The 23,868-nt window shown below is 38.0% G+C and overlaps 2 protein-coding genes across 3 annotated transcripts; one reads left to right on the forward strand and one right to left on the reverse strand.

Annotated features, from left to right (window-relative positions):
* rtf2 (replication termination factor 2) lies at nucleotides 1-23,110 on the forward strand. The gene is made up of 9 exons (XM_085275078.1): nucleotides 1-181; nucleotides 486-580; nucleotides 782-875; nucleotides 1,066-1,205; nucleotides 2,612-2,690; nucleotides 14,169-14,279; nucleotides 14,359-14,410; nucleotides 17,619-17,693; nucleotides 21,065-23,110. Exons 1-9 carry the CDS (start codon nucleotides 113-115, stop codon nucleotides 21,259-21,261), a joined length of 912 nt encoding a protein of 303 aa, XP_085131204.1. The 5' UTR covers nucleotides 1-112; the 3' UTR covers nucleotides 21,262-23,110.
* Nucleotides 2,684-11,597, reverse strand: gcnt7 (glucosaminyl (N-acetyl) transferase family member 7). 2 transcript variants are annotated; one of them, XM_085275077.1, is made up of 5 exons: nucleotides 11,317-11,597; nucleotides 8,149-8,452; nucleotides 7,227-7,968; nucleotides 6,550-6,642; nucleotides 2,684-6,009 (listed from the first exon to the last, which is right to left on the reverse strand). In XM_085275077.1, exons 2-5 carry the CDS (start codon nucleotides 8,353-8,355, stop codon nucleotides 5,762-5,764), a joined length of 1,290 nt encoding a protein of 429 aa, XP_085131203.1. In that variant the 5' UTR covers nucleotides 8,356-8,452; nucleotides 11,317-11,597; the 3' UTR covers nucleotides 2,684-5,761. The 2 variants fall into 2 exon arrangements, with proteins under 2 accessions (XP_085131203.1, XP_085131202.1); XM_085275076.1 differs by having other exon boundaries at nucleotides 6,550-6,645; nucleotides 11,317-11,595.
* Nucleotides 23,111-23,868: the final 758 nt, after the last annotated feature.

The following is a 23,868-nucleotide window of genomic DNA, read 5'->3' on the forward strand; positions in this document are numbered from 1 at the left end:
CTCGTTGTTTGTTTACAACCCGAGAACTTCCTGTCTGATGAGAGTAGCATTTTGGTTTTTTTGTGTGTGACAGTGACTGTTTGAGCTAACTAGTTAGAAGTGAGCTTTCAAGATGGGTTGTGATGGTGGCACGATTCCCAAAAGACACGAGTTGGTGAAAGGGCCCAAGAAAATCGAGAAGGTGTGTTAGCTTTATTTGGCTTCAGTTTCCCTTCCGTTTTTAAATAGAAAATATCCCTGTTGGCGATATTTTTCGAACGCTAACAAGTTGCTAATGCTAATGGGCTAAACTAAGTATTGTTAAGTTTCGGGGTTTCATCATGAGAATAAAAAAGACATATTACGGTATTTTAAATGTGGTTTCTAATGTACGTTATGTAGTTGCTGTGAGTTTTCAGAATTTAACGCTAGTTAACATTATCTTGATGTGTTATAGACGAAGCTACATGGCGTATTCTTTCCTCACGGTCTTCTTACATGAACAGGTTGATAAAAATGCTGAATTGGCTGCCAAATGGAAGTACTGTGCATTGAGTCAAGAGAAACTTAGACGACCCATCGTCTCCTGTGAACTGGGAAGGTGAGTTATTTTTTTGTCTTGTTTTGTACTCGGGCATTATTTGATGTTTGGACACGGTATCGCTCGATGATGTGACAGCGCGAAGATATAAACACCGTTTCACAAATAACAAAAATCAGACATGAATTAAGACTGTACAGTTTTTCATCTTTTCATTACACCACATTATGTTCTGGTGGTCTGGCACATGTTATTTTTCAGACTGTACAACAAAGATGCTATCATTGAGTATCTCCTGGATAAGTCGGCTGAGAGACCTAATGCTGAGGCTGTAGCACACATCCGTGGGATCAAGGTATATTAACACCGAAGTGTGAACATCTAACTTGTTTTTTTTATTTGTTTGTTTTTGTAATTAATAAAATACAGAGCTACATTATCCATTTACACAGTTGGAGGTCTTCAGCCCATGTGTTTCTGGACACATGATTGTGTGTTTATTCGTGGTTTCAAACAGGAAATCTATCTATTTGCTTTCTCTGAAGGATATAAAGGAGCTGAACTTGACTGATAACCCTGAATGGGAAGGAGAAAGAAGAAATACAAAGGGAGACAGATATGAAGACATTCATTGTGGCATGTTTATTTGCCCTGTAGTTGGGTTGGAGATGAATGGCAAACACCGGTAAGCAACCTGAGTGAAGAGGTACTAAACCTAAGAAAGAAAAAATGAGACTGACGATTCATGTTCTCTCTTTGTTTTAAGGAGCAAGCCACTGTATCTAAGTTAATTTTAATATACTAAATACATGTTTGAAATTCACTGCAAAACATATGATGGCATTCGTCTATCTTGCTTCTGATATACTTGTGAATTTCTGGACAATTCTGTATTTCTTAAAATTCTCTATTTTTTATTTTATTTTATTTTACCTCTGTACATAACCACATCGTACTTTAATACCGCATTTGCGATTAAGTTGGAAATCAGAATTTTCAAGTTCCCAGTGGAAATTTTCACCTGGAACGCCCTCTCAACTCAAATTTCCAACTCAGAAATTCAAAGTAGACATGCCAACCACAAGTTAACAATTGTAAGATGGCAGGACTGAACGTAAACGTTATTAAAAGTGTAAAACTTTTAACCTGTGCTGGTATTGTTTCGTATTTGTGATTTGTTAAATAATCCATTCACACAGCACTTACAAGGTTCGATCCATGACCATGCTGCAGCAGTGTTTTTAAGTCAAAGAAAAACAAGTATTGCTCTGTTTTGTTAATGATGGATGAATAGTTCTATCTTACTAAGAAGCAAGGTATAAGACATCCTGTTTTTACTGTCTTCTCTGACTGAATCATACTCAACTCAGGAGTGATGTCACTCCTGAGTTCTGACTTCTGAGGTGTCTGGAACACAGCGTAAGTTAAATAATCAAAATGTAATGGAAGTACAGATTTGTATCTTTGATTCTGGAGTTTAACAAAATGCATTTGGTAGAAATGTTGATGCAAGTGAAGAAAACAGTTATTTGGCTGAGAAAACAAAACAAAACAAACCTATCAGAGAGAAATCAAAAACCTTGGGAGTGGCCAAATCTTCAATCAGGTACATTACTGAAAAGAAGAAAGCATTAGTCTGCTCTGCAACTCCATCAAGCCTGAAAGGCCACAGAGGAAAACTAAAGTGAATAAGGTCAAAATTCTTTATGGTTAAGAAACAAAAACATTCACAAAATCTAAGGGCTCCAAGATGCTATGGCACAGACTTGTCTACATGTTGTAGCTGTTTCCTGTCACCAGGGGGTAGTGTCACAAACAACTCGTCTGTGGGTTACTTTTGCTGTTATGCTGTTGTGGGACCTTGTCAGCTGTGGAAAAGAAAGGCGGTAGTGTACAGAGGGAAAATTACAACGTGTCAAGAACCCAAAAACGTATGGACCTAACTTTAGATCACATAAAGTTAGAAAGAAATACAGTTCCCAGCCCTGCATCTGTTATTTATTTATTTATTTATTTTTGGTGAATGGCCCTAAAAGCGATACAGGTGGAAACTGTTTAACAATTTCATATAAGTGTTTCTCTGTTTTTTAGGTTCTGTTACCTCCAGACTTGTGGCTGTGTCTTTTCAGACAGGGCCCTGAAGGAAGTCAAGACAGAAATCTGCCACAAGGTAGGCAACATTCATTTATTTATTTTCCCAGGTTATTTAGCCTCAGTAGGTTGTCAACTCTGACAGTTTTTTAAAAAAATTCTTAAGACACTTTTAATCTTTACTGCCATTAAAAATATGTAAAACAAACATAGCCAGCTCTATTTGTGACATCATTTCTGCTGAACAGCAACAAGATGATAACGTAGCTTTTATGCTCCTTAAACACAAAACCACCAATAGTTGAACTCAAAGACTTGATGGACCTAAAGTCTCCATCATTGACCTTGGGTGTTTGGCATTAATGCTCCTTGTTTAAGTCACACTCAGCAAATTTTCAACGCTAATGATTTGTAAATAGGCAGGTTTGATAAAAATGTAGATAAGATAGCAGCAGTCTGGTATTAGCTAGGGGTGGGGGAAAAATCGATTCTGTGTAGTATCGTGATATTTTGTTTGCTAATAATGTATCGATACAGGGACAGCAGAAATCGATATTTTGTTACAAAAAAGGTTTTTGTGCTCTGACTTCAGAGCATGTTGATCCTTTTTCTGAGCAAGAATCCTGACATTCCTTCACTGTCCAAATGTGTTTAACTTTTTTTATGGCAGCAATAAACATGACAGTTTACTTATTTTAATTTAAGACATGTTTTATTTTAATTAAGTTTAAAACTTTTTTATTTAATGTAAAATTATATTTTGTTTTAATTTACTTTCAAATTCTTCAGTTGCTGAAGGGGCTGCATAGTTTTCATAAATTGCATAGTTCAGAATAGCTATAATTGTACCAGATGGTTGCATTCAGTTAAGTTGGACTAGACTGTAATACAAACCGTTCAATTTGTCAACAATACAACTGACTGAAATGAGAGAGAGACTGAGTGTGAGACTTTGATATTAGATAAAATGAATATTGATAAAGTTTACTTTTATGTACAGAATCTGAATATCGCAAAATATTTTAAAAAATTGCAATAATATCGTATCGTGGGATGTATAGTGATTCCCACCTCTAGTATTAGCTTTGTTCCAGATGCACAACTGGTTGCTCAGATAGATAAGAATGCAAGTTAAATTACTGAAGTGTAATGATTTAATGCTCCCATGAGAAGACATAAATAGAAATAAAAACCATCATGTTCACATTGTTTTCGGTATTTAAGGGCTAGTAATAAAAATGTAAGTGAACTCTGGCAATGTTTTACATTCGTAGAATACACACAGATAAATAACTTATTGTTTTTGGGTTGCTTTTTTTAAACAAAAAAATTATAGCATGTTGACTTTTAAAAACTATCACAATATCAGCATTGTTAAGAACATAAAGCCTGAAGAGAATGTAAATGTAACTAAAGTGCTCCTATAGTCCACTACAAACCACTTTGTTGTTCTATAGGAATATGTGATTAGGCAAATGTTTGAAATTTGGTTTCATCATGTTTTGACCTTTGTTTTGCTGAATTCACAATTTGCACTAGAATCTATGTGAACTTTAATTTGAGGATCAGAGGAAGTTTAACGTTTAATCACTTTAGTTGAACATGGCCTTTATATAATGCGCGTTTACAATATTACTGACCTCTTTCTGAATTTAAATAATACTAAACCATAAAGAACATGCCATATCACAACATTTATGTGAGTAGATGTGTTTTGGACAGATTAAACTGCACTGTTCCTTTCTTCAAGTCGCTTCTGAGATTGCCCTAGTTTAAGCCACACGGGAATTTGAATCAAGTAGGCCTAAGGCCTTTTATGGGTTCTGACCTTGTAGTTGTAAGGAGCATTAAAACTATGGTGGAAATTTCCCATGCACAGGCTATTTTGAGGTAACAGAAAGCAGATGGTAGCTGGTCAGTGTTGTTATTTCTGTTTAATTAAAAGCATTTTGGAACAGTGACAGATCAGTTGTTTGACTTTGTCAAAAATATCTAAAAGTATAAGAAAAGCTACAGCGCTTCTTGTGGGAAGCTGACTTAGAATACTGTGATTTTTGATAAGATAGGCTTATAAGGCAGCACAGTTTCTGGAGCCAATACGATTAGCCTGACTTTACCCACTCTTTATTCAGTTGCTGCTAAGTTTAGGAAATGTAAAGTACAGTTCACTTAACCTTAAATGTCAAAGTAAAACATACAAAATAACTGATAATGCAACATCACCCTTTGTTATATCCATGTAAGACAATAAGCAGTTTGTGCTGAGTTTTGGACAGGTTCTATAAAAAGTGATAGCCATTTTGGCTTTTTTTCCCCCTTTGCATCCAGTACCCATCATAAAATTGTTATCTAAGGCTGAACTGTCAGAATCAAGTTCAGAGTGTGTGTCATTGGATAAAGACTGAATCTTTATCTAAGCCAGCATTTATCTCTCTTTTTTCTTTTTCTTTTGTGGGTTCATATTTGAACTCTACTTGCATGCTGCTGTTTACCGAACACACTTTTTGTCCTTTTTAAGAAATTTTGTTGTTTTTTTTAAAAAAAATTTTTTTTTGCAAGGAGTCATTGCATAAGTTGATCTGCCAGTAAAAATGTAAAAATGCCATTCACATAACCAAATGTCTTTAGTCCAGCTTGACTTACTAGAAAATTCTGTAGCCTATATAAAAGAAACCTTCTTTTTAAAAAGGCAAAACACTGTTTACTCGGGTATTGTTCAGACACACTGACAGCATGCGCAAGATCATGTGAAAGTTAGGACTCGTTATCACAATTGCTTTTATTTGTTTACACCTGTTACTTCTTAAATAGGAGAAAAGGTCAACACCTTTATCAGCAGTTGTGTTTTTCAAACTGAATGTCATACTGAATAACATTTCTTTGGTGGTGTCGTTTCATCCAAGCTTTAGTCATTATTTTTGCTTTATGGACAGAATTTATTTCATATTTTATTTCTGTATTTAGAAAAAAGGACAGCACTGATAAAGTTTCATAGATAAATATATTAGTATACACACATGGTCTTGAAATGCATATTGAATGCATTTTGTCTTCCTTGGTTTTGCTTTCCTATGCTCACATTATGACATAACAACACAAGACAAGTGCAAATAAGCTCAACTAGATATAGACTGCATGTTTGTAGTGATTTCATTCTCCAGTACTGCTGTTAAAGTAGCTGCTGCTGTTGCTGTAGTTGCTGTGTATGGCCAGTAGCCATGACGGTTCTATGGGAACAGTAGCCTGGTTGATAACCTTGTTTCTGTGCCACTGCTCCAAACAGTCTAGTGCCTCAGGAAAGGTATTACTCTCAAACTTATTGGCAAACATGCTGTCCATGCTGATGATCCATGGTAGGTCTTCCACTCCGTAGATACAGATGTCTCGTATGTAATGCCCTGGAAAACAGCAGCTTGGACATGATTTTTTTTTAGCATTATGCCAAAATTCGTTCCTTGTATTACGAGTTTCCATTATATAAATAAATATATGTACGCAAGCTTATATAACCTTTGACGTAAAGCTAGTGGAGAGTATGCCATATATATATATATGTATGTATGTATGTACGTACGTACATATGTACGTACACGCATATATATATGCACATATGTACACACACATGTACACACACATATGTACACACACACATATATATACACACACACACATACACACGTATATACACGTGTGTGTATGTATATATATATATATATATATATATATATATATATATATATCTGTGTGTGTCTATTTATGGATGTACATGTGACTTGCTCACAAGGATTTATGTGGGATTAATAATTTATTGTTGGATTACAAAACTAAATACCTCATTTTTACCACATTTTTATAATTTAAATAATTAGGAAATATTGGTAGAATTTAATCTCTGGGTGAGTAACTAATCCGGTCTTTATTGACATATATGACTATACCTTTGCAACCACTGTGTGCACTTCCTTCTTGATCCCGCCATTTGATTGCCCGGATAGCTCCTTCCCAGCCTCCATCAATGCGACTGCCTGGAGCTTCTTAAAACATGTAATCAGACAAAATTGGTAATTATATGACCTAATTGAATTGTCAAGGTTTAACTAGCCCTGCTCAGGCCTCCTTCATCTGCTGTTTGAGAGTCAGTTCTCGATACATCTCAAAGAAAAGCTAAAGGAAGAGGTAGCATTTGCAGTCTGTAAGCAATTAAAAGTAGAGACATTGATCAAAGTTGCAAAAGTTAAACTTGTTATAATTCCTGATAAGTTTTCATTTTACCAGGGGGTAATGAAATAAAATGTATAAGGATAACAAATGGTCACAGGCAGGCTGGAGTCTATTCTAGCTGACAAAAATGAAAAAGAAAAGTATAACCTACATAGACAGAAACCCATTCAGTCTCCTGAACTATGAGAAGGAACTGAAGTATTTAAAGCCCACATACATACAGACACAGAAGGCTCCAGTTAATAAGGAAATTTGAACCTAGAACCTTGTTTCATATCATCTTTTGTTTATATCACATCATACTCACATTAGTACATGTTTAATAGTTTTGTGCTAGCTGTTAAACAAGCGTGGAGTTTTGTGTCTGTGCACCTGTTTAAAACCGCCATTTTACCTTTGATATGGTTGAGCGTCACCCAGTAGTGTTCATCTGGACTGAATGTGTCCCTGGACCAATCCAAGAAGTCATGCGCTATTGGGCTTTTCAGAACAAAGTCCACGAAAGGTCTTGTAAGAACATAGTAGGCTGTTCCAAAATATAATTGCAGATTGTGTGGAGGAGGCCTTTTCCTCAGGCCTAGCCCTTTCGGAGCTACATGTGACCCCACAATCTCCTTGTACTGGCGTTGCGTTCTGTACATCATAGACATCGGCTGTTTGACCCCAGGTGTCATGTTTTTATCCCTCCATTGTTGGCTCTGCATGTACTGTACCAGTTCCAGGTTACTCTTAACAGGGAAGTCTTGTCCACACAGATTCACCACCTTCTTCCAGTCTGTCTTGGATTTCGCTAGATCCTTCATGCAATTCAGATCTGCTTGCAAACGAGAAAAACCAGCATAGGTCACAGTTTCACTGTGACTGGAGAGGAATGTATTTGGAAAGCAGCTGACTAGCTTCTGTACAGCCTCCCGATACTCCCGTGGAGCCTTAGCATCCACGTGAATGCAGTACACATTTTGTGGCATGTAAATTGCCCTCAAGAGGCGGACAAAAAGCTCCAGCTCTTTATGAATAGTCACAATGAAAGCTAAAGGGTAAGCCTCCTCTGCACGACTTAGAGGTTTTGTTATAAAGTGTAAATCTCTTTTCAAGTTTGAGCACGGCAGGTGGCTGTTTAGAATGTAGCTTTCCACCTGTAGACCAAAAAAGCATATATTGCGACTGTTACTGTTGAAACTCATTTTTAAATAGGAATGTCAATGTGACTGTGCTAATGCTCCTAACTGGTTGTTAGATCAAATGAAAATTTCATCTAGAATATTTGTGCTTTTTATTTCTCAGAAGTAAAGAAAGGGTGGGGGGAAAATACATACCTGGCAGTCACAGCTGTACCAATTTACTCCTTTCTTCATGCCTGGCAAAAAAGTTTTACACACAGTTGAGAAAGGTTTGCAACTTGAAGATGGGGGAGGCTTTAACTCAGGTGGCGTCCTAGTCCTCAAATAAATGAAGGAAAAGATAATAATACTTATCCCGAGGCACACGAGGAAGCTGCATTTTGTCCCTTCAAGCTGGCGCATAATAGCCCTGTTTCTCTGTAGTCTGCCAGTACCACCACAGTTAAAGCTTCTGCAGTGGAGACATCCAGTTGGATTATTTGCAGAAGGATCCTGGATCCTTGAGGAATATAAAATAGGGTTAAGTATTTAGGTTGGACCTAATTGATGAAGCTAGCTTGTAATATTTGGCACATTAACCGCTGCTGCTTTAGTGCTTCTGCAATGTCTATGGGATGTGTTTTCTAGAACCACAGCTTGCAACACAGGAAGTGAATTACTTGCTGTTCTGTATATGATAATATTACAAAAGCATGGCAAAGGTAATTGATATCGATCACTATGTTAGATGTATTTTTTATGATAATGCAAAGCAGTTCAATTGCGGATAACTTGTTTTCATCTTGTTGTATATTTTCAACGCGGCAAAGGGAAGAAGATGATTTAGTTCTTGAAAGAGTACTTGTAAAACGTTTAACTGATCACTTGCAGAGGAGCGGTTTATTTGCGGGACGTTGAGTATAGTTTCAGAATTCATCATAGTACTGAAACCTCTGTAGTGAACAATTACTTTACTTGAACAACAGGCTATCCTATTAAATCTCAGTGTCACATTCATTGGCCACAGTATTTTGCTACAGAGACTCATATATGCTTTTGTGTTAAAGGAAATGGTTTGCATTGATTTTAATCATGACTCATTTGATGGATTCCAATGTGTGCATGCAAATAGGGACAAGTTTGTTATTGAGTTACAGAGGGTTCTGTGCTGGGACCAATTCTGTTTACATTATAGATGCTTCCCTTCCCTTGTTATTAGACAATTTTGCATACATTTTCATTACAACACAGATGATACCAAGCTATAGTAACCTCTGAAGCTGGATTACACAAATTAATTAGTTAAAGCAGCGGTCCCCAACCTTTTTTACGCCACGGACAGGTTTATGCCCGACAATATTTTCACAGACCGGCCTTTAAGGTGTCGCGGATAAATACAACAAAATAAAACTAGTACCGGTACCGAAAAAAAAAAAAAAAGATTTATTCATAACGCACGTGAAAAGACCCGGGACAACAGAGTTAACGATAAAAATGATAACAAAATAACGCTGAAAACTGATAAAAACCCTGAAAACGGTCCTCAACTCTCGCGGCCCGGTACCAAACGACTCACGGACCGATACCGGTCCGAGGCCCGGGGGTTGGGGACCGCTGAGTTAAAGGACAGGCATGTTTTAGACACAACACTAAAGTTATTATATTTGTCCCTAATCTCTGAAACATGATGTCTAACCAGAACGCAAACTCTTGATGATATTTTGAAGAAGTATAACATGCAATTTCACTGCTATGCAGATGACACCCAGCTCTACTTATCTTCCAAACCCACAGGTACTCTCCTACCCACAACTATTTCTGATTGTTTAAGTGACATCAAGGTTTGGTTTACTCACAACTTTTTTAAACTTAATGGCAATCAAACAGAATTTATTCTAATAGGCACCAAATCAAAACTGACTAAAGTTCCAACCAGAAGTCTTTCATTATCCATTGATAACTCTGACAACAGAGTTATCAATGGACTCTCAGGTCAAGAGTCTTGGTGTCATCCTTGACAGCACTCTTTCCTTCACAGCACTAGGGCTGCCACAAACGATTATTTTGATAGTCGACTGGTCAACGATTATTTTTGCGATTAGTCAACTAATCAGATTGTGCGTCCATTGGACGTAAAACTTACAGCTTATTGCACCAGCTTACAGCTTTAAGTGTTTAAGGTATGTGCTAACTAAAAATAAAGACAAGATGATAGTTTATTAAACTTTTAATGAAATTTGCAGATTGTCTCGGTAAAGTTGAATAAACTCGGCCGTCTGCTCCTTGCTATCTAAAATATAACAGGAGTATATTCTCGAGCATCTCGCACTTCTGATAATCAGTTGTCTGCTTGATGTTTATTCATCTGTGTAAAACTATAATTTTAATCTCAGCCAAACCAATTTACTTGGGAACAAATAAAATACTGAAAAAAGCCAAACAATAACATTTTTAAGTTATCTAAGTGACTTATATACCATGTTTAACCTGAGTAGCGAAAGACGGCGGTGGGTTTGAAAACAATTTGCCGGGAGTCCGGTGTTCTCACCGGCTCTAATGAGCCTTGAACCGAGCTGTTGGGTAACAGACGTCTCCGAAAACGCTTTTTTGGAGGAGGTTTGAAGTAGCTCCTTTTTAGGGACTAAATCGGTGTGCTGTGATGCACCGAGCATATCCCGACACCCCCAACTGGATATGGCAGATTACTGCCCCCCGGAGCCAGTTTTTGCTAGCTGTTTCTTTCTGTTAAAAGAGAGTTCTACACTCCCCACAAACTGCTTGCTTACAGGGAATTTTTTAAATTTTGGTGTTTTCTCCCAAATACTGTTAGGTCCTATGTAAGTAAACCTGAGTTTAATTGGAAAAAAGTACAACTTTTATTTTTTATTTTGTTTATTAAAAAAAAAAAAAATTATACCCAAGTATCCTTTGGAGGGCAGAGAAGCTTTAGACATGTCTGAACACTGTTCTCTTTCACAGTAAACATCCTCACTCAAGCCTGTTCCTGAGAATATCACTGAAGATAAAGATATCAGCAGGGAGGCTGCCATGGAAATGTGTATGTTTCTGATCTGCTGAGATTCCTATCCTTCTCATATTGCAACTAATAGAAAGAACAGTTCATATGTAGAAACAAGGAATAGCTTGCTGGTTGTTGGTTATGAGTTTGGGTAGATTAAAAAAAAACCCTTTGGTTTCTTAAAATATTTGTTTATACATTCCTTGCAATGAAAATTTGAGATCATATTTAGATCAGCATGTTCGACTATATTTTGTTTTCGTGCAATCATTTATCACATTGCTGCTTTGGTCAGAGGCAACAGAAATAAACAGCAGAATATGTAAAGAAAGAAAGACAAAGAAATGACAAGCTTAGTGACCTACCTTTGATGCAGGTCAATCTATACTCCTTATAGTGAAGAGGTCAACTTTTGTACATCAGCACCTGTTTGGGTCTTAATGACCTAAATTGCTCCTGCGAGTTATGTTGCTATAATTCATTTGAAGTCCTGCAGTGAAGAGTCCGTTCCTTTGGTGCCATCAGCAGCAGCAGCAGTAGCGGTAGTGTCAAGCTAAATTGAATTGCTTTCTTGTGTTCTCGTCAGGAGGTTGCTTTCTCAGAGCTTGATGTTGCGTTGTGAGTGAGCCACAGTGGTTTGTAATTGTGTGGAGTATTCTCTTGTTGTGTTTGCAGCTGATTATGTCTCTCCTCCCACAGCCCCATGAGACAAGTCCGGCCCTCCCTGGTTACTAGCATGAACACCCAATCACACACCTGACATAAGGAGTCATATTCACACATTATACACACACACACACACACACACACACACACACACACACACACACACACACACACACACACTCTTTCTTGCTATCTCTCTCTCTCTCTCTCTCTCCTGCTCACTTGTGTATTGCATCAGTATTCTTGTTTTTTGCTCGTCTTCGAATCTCATTACCTCAAGTTTCTTCTTTCTTTTTTCCTCTCAGATAAGATCAGTTCCAGTTTATCTGCCCTGTTAATGGTGTGCATGTTTATGCACACTGTGCAGTGTGACTCGTCTCTTGTTCACAATCTTGTTGCCTCTTGCAGTTACAAAAAAAAAAAAAGATTTTGGTTGACTTGTTTACTAACTGACTTCATGCTAGGTTGTGTCATTTTTGGTGATGGTAACAGCAGAGTGACAGACTTCATAGCGGTCCACAGAGTTTATTTGCTGCTTGGTCAGCTCCCGAGATTATCTCTGTTGTGTTGAACAGAGCACATGGCCACGGTTCACACCCAGTGAGCCTGCATTACAACCACACAATGGATCCCCTACTTGTTACTCAGGGGTTTAATATTTGTTTTTGAATATCGGTGTGTGTTTTCCTATTAAAAGCATTCATCCCGTTTATATGTTTAGAGACACAAAAACCTAAGCCTTTTTCTTTTTCTTTTTAATCGCAAGACTTTCACAAATATGTAAGCCAGTTTGTTTCATACAGGGTTATCGTTAACCAGTATTATCCTGTATTTCTATTAGCAAACTTACAAACTGTTGTGGATAAATGAAATCATAACTCAAGTGCTACTTCTGAAACCAAAGGAACGATGAAAACAACAGCAACAATAAAACAAATTACATTTTAATTTGGATCTGGAGCAAATATTAAACTTTTGATTTGGTGTGACAGAATGGTTTATTGTGTTGTGAAAATTTCAAGTGTCAAACTGTTGAAATAATAACATAGAATAACAATAACATTTCTTTGTCTTAGTCATTTCATCGATGTGTGCGTGTCTGACTGACACGTTCGTGGCATTTTGTTTTGTTTTTTTCCCCTCTCATGCTTCACAGAGTTTAGCCAGTCATAGGCAGGCAGCATGCAAATAAAATGGAAAAGGGACATGTCCCGACAAAGAAATTATCTGTGGGTTGATCTAATAGTTTTGTTAGTTAGTGTTGAGTTCTAGGTATGTTTGGATATTAATGGCTCATGGAAAAAGCAAAAGGCATATTAAAAAAAAGTTTTACTGCAAATTCCTGCAAAAGATGCAAACGAGCAACATTTTATGAACGTCCATTGAGAAAGTTAAAAAAACAAAACAAAACTGATTTGCAAGATGGATTGGACTACATGTACTTATACGAAGTGAAACTGAAAGCAGTCACTTTTTCAGAGAAAATCATTTTAAACTAGCCTGACGGCCAAATATGTATATTTCAAAATACCTTAAATGATGTTAATTACAATCAACTTTCAGTTTTGTTACTTCCTGTTTTGCCACAAAATTTATAATGCATATACAACCAGACAATGTTTTATCAATGCTAGCAGGCGGCAGCTTTTAAAAGTGTAAGTAATTGAAGGGCACTTTTTTAATCCTCCTTGGCCAAGAAGCTACTGTCACTGATAACAGTTTACCTCATTCAAAGTGTGAATCTATTGAAAGGAGGCGCTAGCAACAGCATTATACACAATACTAGTAATAGAGAATTATACACAATAATAACACAATTAACAGTAAAATAAGCTAGTCGTGTTTCCCTGGAAATTTCAAGTAAAGGTTTAACGTAACTCCTTAGCACTTTAGTTTACCTATAACTAAAAAAAGTCACTTTTTTACTCGTTCGGAGCCTGCATAGTATTTTAGTTAAAAACTTTTATTCCTTTTTCAATAAAAATGAAAAAAATATTTTCTACATTGGATGTTGTATCTTGGGTCACGTTTTTTAACCAACCACTTAAAGTCCTGCTTTTCCACACCAGTATTTTCCATCCAAGACTTGCTCTATATAGAGTGCAGCTAGTGATGCTTGGTTGAGTGTTTACTTTACTTTAGGATTACACAGCACCATCCTTCATAGCTTGCTCTGCTGAAGGGTGTGTTGTTTCCTCAAATAGTAAAACAGGTCTGTTGTTTCCACCTTGAGAAAGAGAGGAGGTTTATGTGCAGATTCTGCAAAACATCTTGCTTTGTTGGGGGTTGTTGAAGTAGTTCCCTTTTTAGGTACTAAATGGTAAACAGAGGTTGACACAGAACTTGCTCATTGCTTCATGATTTCAGATGATATATGTGAAAGTCCTACCTCATATTTAATTTTAAAACAGTTGTGCTGGATAACAGTGCATTAGCAGAAATAACGCTATATGGTGAATGTCTTCTGCCTTTACACTTGTTGCAAAACATGTTTGCCTTTTCTAAATCCCTTTAAGAGTCCCTTATCTGGAATATAATGTTTGTGTTATAGTGTGGAGATCCATTTAAAGATGAAGATATTGTTGTGCTCAATGGCAACAAGGAGGAGGTGGACAAGCTGAGGGAGAAGATGGAAGAGAAGCGGGCCAAAGCTAAAACTAAGGTGTGTGACTTCTCTGCTTTTTGATAGAATCTGTCTTCACAACTACAAAACCCTGAAACAAATATTCTTTGATTTTCAGAAATCAAAGAAGAGTAAAGCAACTGAAACGGTGTCAACATCAGAATCAAAAGGTTTGTGTGAAGCCTAGTAAGTAAGTCATCATATGTGTTCAGCATTTGCATGAACAAGGCCAACGAACTAGCAAAAGGCCAGAAAATTTTCTTCTTCATTTGGATAATATTTTGAATGTGCTGTAGTGTACTAGCTGGGTTATTCAAACTTTTAACTCACACTGAAAATACTGAGAAGTTAAGATACATATAAATGTAATATATAGTGTGTGGCCAAGCTAATGCTGCTAATACTTTGTACATCAATGATGGACATTATTACTTTATCTTATTCTGGTTTTGCGGTAATGTAATCAGGCTGGTTTTGTCATATTTTACTGACATACAGTGTTTTTCATAATTCCTGTGCAAACTTAGATCCTGACACATTTCCAATAACACAGGATTAAGTGTAACTGTAAAAGATTAGTCATAGAAATAAGTAATATTGGCCAATATCAGCCTTGTTGACTGTCTTTCACCTTTTTGCAAGGAAAGAAAAGAAAAAAAAAAAAAGGGGGGGGGGGGGGGGGGGAATATTCCCACAGTTTTACAATTGTAAATCAAAATGTAAAAACTTTCCTATATTATACATTTCCTATAATTGTGAATGTGTCTTACTATTTCCAGTTGTTTTTCTTACTCTCATAAATGAGCCAAGAAATGCAAAAATAGTCACACTGAACCAGATTCTGTAGATCTGCAGTCTAACCTGATGTTAATTAGTCTAAATTGAAGGTGTCAGTGTTGTGTGCCAACAGAGAACATTGCTGTGGTTTCCTGTTTTCAATAATAGCACAACGCTCTCAACTCACAAACAAGACTAACTGAGAAACCCCAGAATTCGATTTGTTTTTACTCAGATTAACACTCCAATGCATAGCTGGACTGGCCATCGGGCGTACCGGGCATTTGCCCGGTGGGGGGGGATTTTTTGTTTTTATGGGCAGATGTTTTGGTTTTTTTGGAGGTTTTTTTCTTTACGTAACGGTATCAACAATGAAAGGTGGTGGATTGGCCAGATGCTGGCAGATGTGTAAAAATAACTCAACTGTTTGGTGGTGGCTATGGCGGAGCTTCCACAGATTCAGTAACATTAGCAAGTGGCTGGTCTCCACCACTTGGAAAGGTGAGGCAGGAGGAGGCTGCTAAACAACAGCAGCAGCACTTAAGGTTGATAAGTTGTTGTTAGAATTTACTTAATATTACTTTCTAGTAGGGCTGGGCGATATGACCCAAAATTCATATCTCGATATTTTTTACCTGGATGGCGATATAAGATATATATCTCGATTTTTTTTTTTTAAAGCCATAAGTTAAGAACAAAGAGAGTTCTTAGTCACACTGTGTCCCAGATGTCACACGGGCACTTTTATTTACATACAGCGTAGATGTACATGAAGAAATTACTCAAAAATAAATTATCAGCATTTATTAAATAATCATGGTCCATAAATAAAAGAAAACAATGTTGTTTTTGTGCATAACAAAAAGCTCACAATTGTGCAGTCAAAATGTAAACTAATAGACGCTGAGCGTAATAACAAAGAGACAGATTTCACAGCTGCACCACGTCTCTGAACAGGTGCCATTTGTGGTCCTTATACACACACAGTACGTATCACTCCGCGAGGCTCCTCCTCGGTAGCCGTAGTCCTCCGGCAATCCATCAAGCGGTGCAGCTCCGTAGCTTAGCAAAGTCATATTAAAACATTTTTTGACAGATTGATGAGCGCTGTGTACCACATAAAATCGGTTCGCGGTCAGTAAGCACAACCAGAATTCATACATAAGGTGCACTGTCGATTTTTGAGAAAATGAAAGGATTTTAGGCCGTTAGCGCGGTTAGCTCGTTAGCGCGGTTAGCTCGCTAACACGTTGACGCCGTCCAGCCCCACGCACGGTAACTCGCTAACGGAGATTTTCCGCTTTCATCTTGTCATTGCCTGCAGGTGAAGCTATGGGGGAGGGGGAGTTGTGTTCAGTGAAGGAGAGGCGAGGCCGAGTAACGCAGCGTAGAGACAAAAGTGGACGAAAGAGAGGCAAACCTGCGGCTCCACAAGTATAATTATAACGTAACATAGACTATATCGATATAAACGATATTGTCACATCTTATATCTCGTATGAAAATATATCGATATTTTTAAAAAACTCGATATATCGCCCAGCCCTACTTTCTAGTATCAGCTGATGTTTGCTGGAGCCACAGCTGTAAAAGCTGTTGGTCATGATATCGGTTTGGATATGTGGTGAGAGGGAAACATGAAGATGAAACCAGGAGATGTCCTTACTGAATCATCAGAGCTGAACAGCTGATGGAGAAGCAGGTTTACCTTTTAGGTGACATGAATGAGTTGAGAGGAAGTTATGAACTGTTTCTGAGAGACAACTAACACCAGGATCCTTTTCTACGTTGCTGACAGCTGGTAACTGTGCAGGGGCGGGTCTAGCAAAGTCTTGCCAGGGGGCCAGGTAGGGCATTAACAGGGAAAGGGGGCACAAAGAAATACGTTTCTTTCTTATTCTCATTTAAAATGTCTAGCTTTTATTAAATAATTTGAAAAAATAATCTGAATCTTACAACCAAAGTTTTCATTTGATGTAAACTGTATAGAAATCCATTATTGTACATAGGAATGTTTTTTTTTCTGGGTCCCATCATAATTTCTTCAGAGGAAAGTACTGTATATGATGCCAGTATTTTCCCACACTTTCTAGATACTGTACCAGTACTGTGTGTAAAATGCCATCAAAAAGTCAATTAAGTTTTATTCTTTCTCACCTGTCTTTCTGTCTCCTTTCACTTTTTAAAGGTTGCCATGTTAGGAAAAATATTTGCCCTGCCATTGATGTGGTAAATAAATAGTTTATGAAAATACCACTAAATCTGTCATTTATTATTTATTCACTGAACAGTATAAGTCCACTCAACTTACACAGTCTCGGGAAAACATGGCCCAGGGGGTAGAACAGTCGTTTACTTGGTCTGTGGATCAATTTGCCGGGCACTCCAGTCAGTGCATGTCTTAAAGCATACATTGGAATGTTTTTGTGGATGAATGTTTGACAAGGTATAGAAAAAAGTGCTTGTTATGAATGTGTGTGTGATTGGGTGAATGAGGGTTGTAGGAAGAAAGCACATTTAGTGCTCAGTTAAAAAGTGCTACATAAGTATTAGTGCTTTTAACCATTTATCCTCTGTCTTGCCTGATTGCTTTCCACACAGACGGCACAGTGTCTCCTCCCAATGATATAGCAGGAACAAGCTTGCAACAAAATGGTGGTGACAGCAGCCAGTCAGGTAAATAACAATACTTGGATCATTTACGTACAGACAAATAGTCTATTGACATTGCATTGTATTCACAAATCTCTTGAAGCCAACTGTTTTAAAAACATGAATGTGGTTTTCTGTATGTAATTCATTCAGCCTCTTTTTATTAACCTTCTAAGACCCAGCAATGAATTTTTGTCCTCTGACTGAGACTGCTACATTAAGCACCATTTATGCTATCTATACGACTCCTACTATACTGTCAAGGGGACATGATGGGCTTTTTATTAATGCCACATTTGTGGAGGTTGCAGAGCACTTTCTTTTCAAAATGATGGAAATTGCCGCTTCCACAGATTGGCATACATTATGATTCTATTGCTTACACTCAGATTGTTTCTTCAATTTGAGAGTCTTAACTTTGACTTTGATTTCAGAAATGTACAATAAGTTTATCCCTTCCAAAACAAAAATTGTATTCACTGTCCTTTGTATTGAACAGCAGGACTTACTACTTACATTTTCAACCAGTCCATACTTCTGGTAGCAGAAGGCAGGATGAAGCAGAAAGATAATTTACTCAGAACTATGGAAGAGGAGTCAGTGTTACTGCTGTCAGGGGATGAGGTGGACAAAGGCCAGACATCAGAGTAGGAAGGTGGAAGCTCAGAGGATCATCATCTTTAAAGGAGCTTATGAAGGGGTGGTGTGACTGTACCTACCATCCATAATAGGAGCTGTTTAATGTAGGGCTCTCAATTTTTTAGGCATTTTAATATCTAGAAGGGGAAATAAAAACCTATTCAGTTGAATTCACACAATCACACTTCCACCAGCTAAGATTTTGATTTCTTCTCTTATTTTGTCAAGTCATGTAATTAATGCACTTTCAGCATATATATTATTAAACTCTACATCTGCTATCTTTATCATTTCAATTTGGGTTACATACTGAAATTGGGTTGAAAATTCTATAGGTAATGATAGGTTTGTAGCTTGAACCTATTCGCTGGAACGTTGAAGACAATATAATTACACAGCAAGCAAGACACGAAGTAGGCAAAGTTCTTCATGTTTCTCGTGCACGGGAGAGAACCGGACAAACGCCGTTCCTTCGCTTGACCCCAGTTGCTCTCGTCCGCTCCCCCGTAACACTGCTCTTTTATTGAGGTTACATGAATATGCATAGGTTCATTAACATATGACGTCTACATACAAACAAAAAGTACCTTGCCTGTGTCTGTGTGTGTGTGTGTGTGTGGGGGGGGGGTCAGAGTGTGACCCCATAAATGACTTCCCTAAACCTGCTGGTCTGGAAGTCCAACAGTTCATCTAAACAAAAGGCACTTAGCCTAAAACAGATATAGCCACGTTTATCCTACCATAAGACAATAAAACAAGGTACGACCTCTTCCCATGCTCCCAGGATGTAGGTGTGCATTAATGCACACCAAGCCTTTGCAGCCTGCTAAAGATCACACATCCTATCACTACACAATTGATTATACACCTCTAAGCATATATGGTTAAATATTTCTAAGCATAAATGACAATCAACAATACAAAACCTAACAGGTAACATGAAAACAGGAAACCATTGTCTGGTGGTTGTGTGTAACAGAAAAAATCACCACACAAACAAGAGGGAAATGGTCATTTCTGAAGGTGGCATTGGAACTGAAACATTGTTCAGTTTATCTGTTGTCACCGCTTGTAAAGATAGCTTAAAATCTGAATTTACTGGTTCCTAATTAAAGCCAATTCATTAAGTTGAGAGAGCTTCATCAACATTGGGCAGTCTAAGTAATAATGATCTTAACGTCACAGCTAAGTGGGAGCAGAATAAAGCACTCTGGAAAGTGAATACAGAATGCAATAAGGCTGCCATGAAGTGTGATTACCTTCACAGTTCGATGTCCTGCATAACAGTTGAGAAACCAGTAACTACCTACAACTTCAGAGCCTTAGCATACACAATTCTTTTTGTCCATAATGGGCGATGGATGTTATCATTTTGCCAGGCTCCTCAAAAGCTGGTATGAACTTTTCACTCTGTCTGAAATTTCACCTTCGTGCTCTAATGTCTGGCTCTTGTCCACCGCATTTCTTGACTGCTCTAAATTTGACTCCACTTCCACAGTTATTTTTTCTTTGAAACAATACTTAAATTATCTAAACGGATCTATCACACATTTTTTCTTCTAGGGCTCAGGAGGTTAATGATCCATGTTCAGTCTAATGTTCAGTGTTTTACCACTGATGTCCAATTAAAGTAAAATTCTACTGTAGTTAAAATGTCTATGAATTGTTCTCAGTCATCCAGGTCATCGTAGTTTAAGGGGCTTGGAAAGAAAAGCGACTGGACTTCTTTAAGTTTCCTTGAAGACATTTCACCTCTCATCCGAGAAGCTTCTTCAGTTCTAAGAGCAATTAGTGGAGAGTCCCAGATTTTAAACCCTATTGATCCTCTACCTAATCACACGAGCCAAGGTGTGGAAACGGGTGTGGGTCCCAATCAGCCAAGGTTTTGGATGAACCTATTGTGAAGCCTAGCCCCACCCTGTCATGTGATTTACTGAGGTCAAATCTCCCAGGATGTGAGTGGGCGTTAAGGCGTCTAGGAAGGGATCTCAAAACTGGATTATAGATGGCAGACAGCTGGTGTCGTAAGCCACCGCTTCTGTTCAAGGATGGTCACTCACAGTGGACATAAATGGCTTCTTTCACACCTCTTTCAAACCATCTGTCTTCTCTGTGAACATTGGCATCCTCGAAAGAGTGACCTTTGTCCTTTAGATGCAGGTGGACAGCCGAGTCTTGTCCCATGGAGGTGGCTCTTCTATGTTGTGCCATGCGTTTATGAACTGGCTGTTTGGTTTCTCCAGTGTAGAGGTCTGAGCATTCCCGGTTCCCTGTACAGCATACACTACGTTGTTAAGTTTGTGTGTAGGAGTTTTGTCTTTGGGATGAACCAGTTTTTGTCTGAGTGTGTGGCTGGGTCTGAAGTACACTGGGATGTTGTGCTTTGAGAAAACTCTCCTGAGTTGCTCTGATAAACCTGCTACATAAGGGATGACAGTATTGTTGCATTTGTTTTTTCACACCTTGGCTTGTGTGATTAGGTAGAGGATCAATAGGGGGTCCGTGACCCTCTTGGGGACTCTCCACATGTCTTAAAATCTGGGACTCTCCACCAATTGCCCTTAGAACTGAAGAAGCTTTTTGGATGAGAGGTGAAACATCTTCGACTAAACCTAAAGAAGTCCAGACTCTTTCCAAGCTCCTTAGACTATTGTAGTTAAATTAACATCCAATGGGTATGATCAACCTGTGGGAGGAACAAGTCCTTATTTTTAAAGATGCCTTTTTTTTTTTGTCTCTTTCATCCTACTACTCAGCTGTGGCTGGACCCTCTGGATCTTCCAGCTCGTCTAAAGCGACCAAGTCTTCATCAGCCTCTGCTACAAAGAGGTCCATCCAGGATATGAACGAAAAGTCAGAGGCTTTTAAGTCTTTGTTCACAACCCACAGTTCTGCCAAGCGCACTAAAGATCAGACATCCAACTGGGTCACCCACACCCCTTATCACTTCTAATAACTACTAAAGGGCATAGATCACAGTTTCTAGATCTTCCCAGAAATATTAACATATTAAAATAAATCTTGCTGTGCATACCAAGCACACACACCAACCCTACATGACCTCAGATATTGACAGCGATATGCAGGCTAATTCCCAATTTCTCTCTCCAGTTCCCAGTAGCTCAGTGTTTACATGTTGGGAACATTTAGTTGCGGCTCCCTAAGTGGTTCTGAGTGTGTACTTTGTAACTTAATTCCTCCCCATGGATTCCCTCACAACCTCTTTGTTGTCAGTCACAGGTGGTTGAGGAATTAATATTAGGATGACTGTATTATCAGTGGCACTCTGCTTCCCCCTAATGGGCAGAAAATCGCATTTTAATGTGCTCACAGGATTGCTGCATTTATTTTAGTCCTTAGTTATGATAAGAAAAATGAAAAAAGACAAACTGCCCTGCATTTGAAAAGGCAGATCCTCAGTAATTAGTATCTCCAGATTTTCCTTCCTCACAAAATCTAGTTGTATGTGCCTGGTAGCTATTTATTTTGGCTTTTTTTTTTTTTAACAGGTGTAGCAGGTGACTTTCACTCACTTTTGTTCTTTTAATTAGTTATTTCTCAATTGTTCTTTGAAACGGGGGAAAAACTAAAGCATTTGGTGTATTTGACTCCTCTGATTTGCAAAATAACCACCACAGCCAGAGACCAACAGCTTTAATGCGATTGGGGAAATATACTCTATAACTAATGCTTTTTTTGTTTTTGTGCATTTTTGTCTGGACTTTAATGGAAGACCTTTAAAATACAAAGTTACATTGTATTATTGTCTCCAAATGAATTCATATTGAGGTTAAATGTGCTTGTATAGACAGTCAGTACATTTACAACATTTACAAAGAACTAAAAAAAGGCTTTGTTCTTACTTTTTGCTTTTTTTTTGTATCAAGCAATACCACAATAAATTTCTGTTCACAGTATTTTAGTGTTGTTTTTATGGTGCAGATTATATTACATCTTTGTGTTCTCTCTTCTGTAACATGTTACTAAGTGCATAACAGAGCATTAATTATCCAAGATCACAAAAGCAAAACCAAATCCCTGTTGTGCACTTGAAGGGAAACATCACACCTAACACAAGCTATAAAAAACTCTTACGCAACAACAAGTCTCCCTGCAGTGATAATGTGGACAGTGTCACATTTTTGTAATTAGGGCTTGTATCTCACAGTAATGAGACAACCAGGAAGCAACTGAAAAAACTGACTCAGCATAAATCCACTTCGCTCTCGCACTGCAGGCCTACTTGTTGTTCCTAGAGTATTTAGAAGTAGAATGGGAGGCAGAGCCTTCAGTTTTCAGGCCCCTCTTCTGTGGAACCAGCTTCCAGTTTGGATTCGGGAGACAGACACTATCTCTACTTTTAAGATTAGGCTTAAAATTTTCCTTTTTGCTAAAGCATATAGTTAGGGCTGGACCAGGTGACCCTGAATCCTCCCTTAGTTATGTTTCAATAGACGTAGGCTGCCGGGGATTCCCATGATGCATTGAGTTTTTTCCTTTCCAGTCACCTTTCTCACTCACTATGTGTTAAGAGACACCTCTGCATTGAATTACATCTGTTATTAATCTCTGTCTCTCTTCCACAGCATGTCTTTATCCAGTTTTCCTTCTCTCACCCCAACCAATCCTGTTAAAAGGGAGTTTTTCCTTCCCACTGTTGCTTGCTCATAGGAGGTCATATGATTGTTGGGTTTTTCTCTGTATCTGTTATTGTGCGATCTACTGTACAATATAAAGCGCCTTGAGGCGACTGTTGTTGTGATTTGGCGCTATATAAATAAAATTGAATTGAAAAAATTAAATTGAATTTCTCCTCCTCCCAACATGGCGAGTTGAGTTCATGCCAAATAACTGAACTTTGATCTCGTCTGACCACAATACTTTCCTCCCAGTCCTCATCTGAATCATTGAGATGTTCAGTGGCAAACTTTAAACGGGCCTGCATATGTGCTTTCTTCAGCACGGGGACGTTGCAGGCACTGCAGGATTTCAGTCCTTCACTTCTTAGTGTTTTACCAACTGTTTTCTTGGTGACTATCGTCCCACCTACCTTGAAATCATTGACAAGTTCCTTCTGAGTATTTCTGGGCTGGTTCCTCAACATTCTCATTATCACTGAAACTCCACGAGGTGAGATCTTGTGTGGAGCTCCAGAACAATGGAGACTGGCAGTTATTTTATGGTTCTTCCATTTGCCACCTTCTCACCTTGCTGCTTGGCGATGGTCTTGTAGCCCATTCCAGCCTTGTGTAGGTCAAGGTCAAATTTATTTATATAGCACATTTCAAACAGCCGATGCTGCACAAAGTGCTTAACAATATAAAAATGGTATTAAAAAGCAACAATGTAATACAATAATAACAGTAAAAAACAATAATAGGACAGTAAAAGAATTAAAACAATAACTAAACTAATTCAAATAAGACCAAAATGCTTGGGTCATAGTGTGTTAAAAGCCAGGGCATAGAAATGTGTCTTTAGTGATGATTTAAATTGCTCAAGTGTTTGTGCAGATCTAATATTTAAGGGGAGACTATTCCAAAGTCTGGGACCTGCCACA

The sequence above is a fragment of the Mchenga conophoros genome, linkage group LG5 (assembly GCF_057382185.1).
Source record: "Mchenga conophoros isolate Kocher_MC1m ecotype Shallow Benthic linkage group LG5, M_conophoros_male_GT1.1, whole genome shotgun sequence".
Classification (NCBI taxonomy): Eukaryota; Metazoa; Chordata; class Actinopteri; order Cichliformes; family Cichlidae; genus Mchenga; species Mchenga conophoros.

Coding starts and splice junctions, on each gene's coding strand:
- rtf2 (XM_085275078.1), top strand. CDS start 113: ATGGGTTGTGATGGTGGCACGATTCCCAAAAGACACGAGTTGGTGAAA. Junction 581..781: donor GTCTCCTGTGAACTGGGAAG/GTGAGTTATTTT, acceptor GTTATTTTTCAG/ACTGTACAACAAAGATGCTA. Junction 14,411..17,618: donor GTCAACATCAGAATCAAAAG/GTTTGTGTGAAG, acceptor CTTTCCACACAG/ACGGCACAGTGTCTCCTCCC.
- gcnt7 (XM_085275076.1), bottom strand. CDS start 8,355: ATGCGCCAGCTTGAAGGGACAAAATGCAGCTTCCTCGTGTGCCTCGGG. Junction 7,969..8,148: donor GGTACAGCTGTGACTGCCAG/GTATGTATTTTC, acceptor TTTGGTCTACAG/GTGGAAAGCTACATTCTAAA. Junction 6,010..6,549: donor TGCACACAGTGGTTGCAAAG/GTATAGTCATAT, acceptor GCTGTTTTCCAG/GGCATTACATACGAGACATC.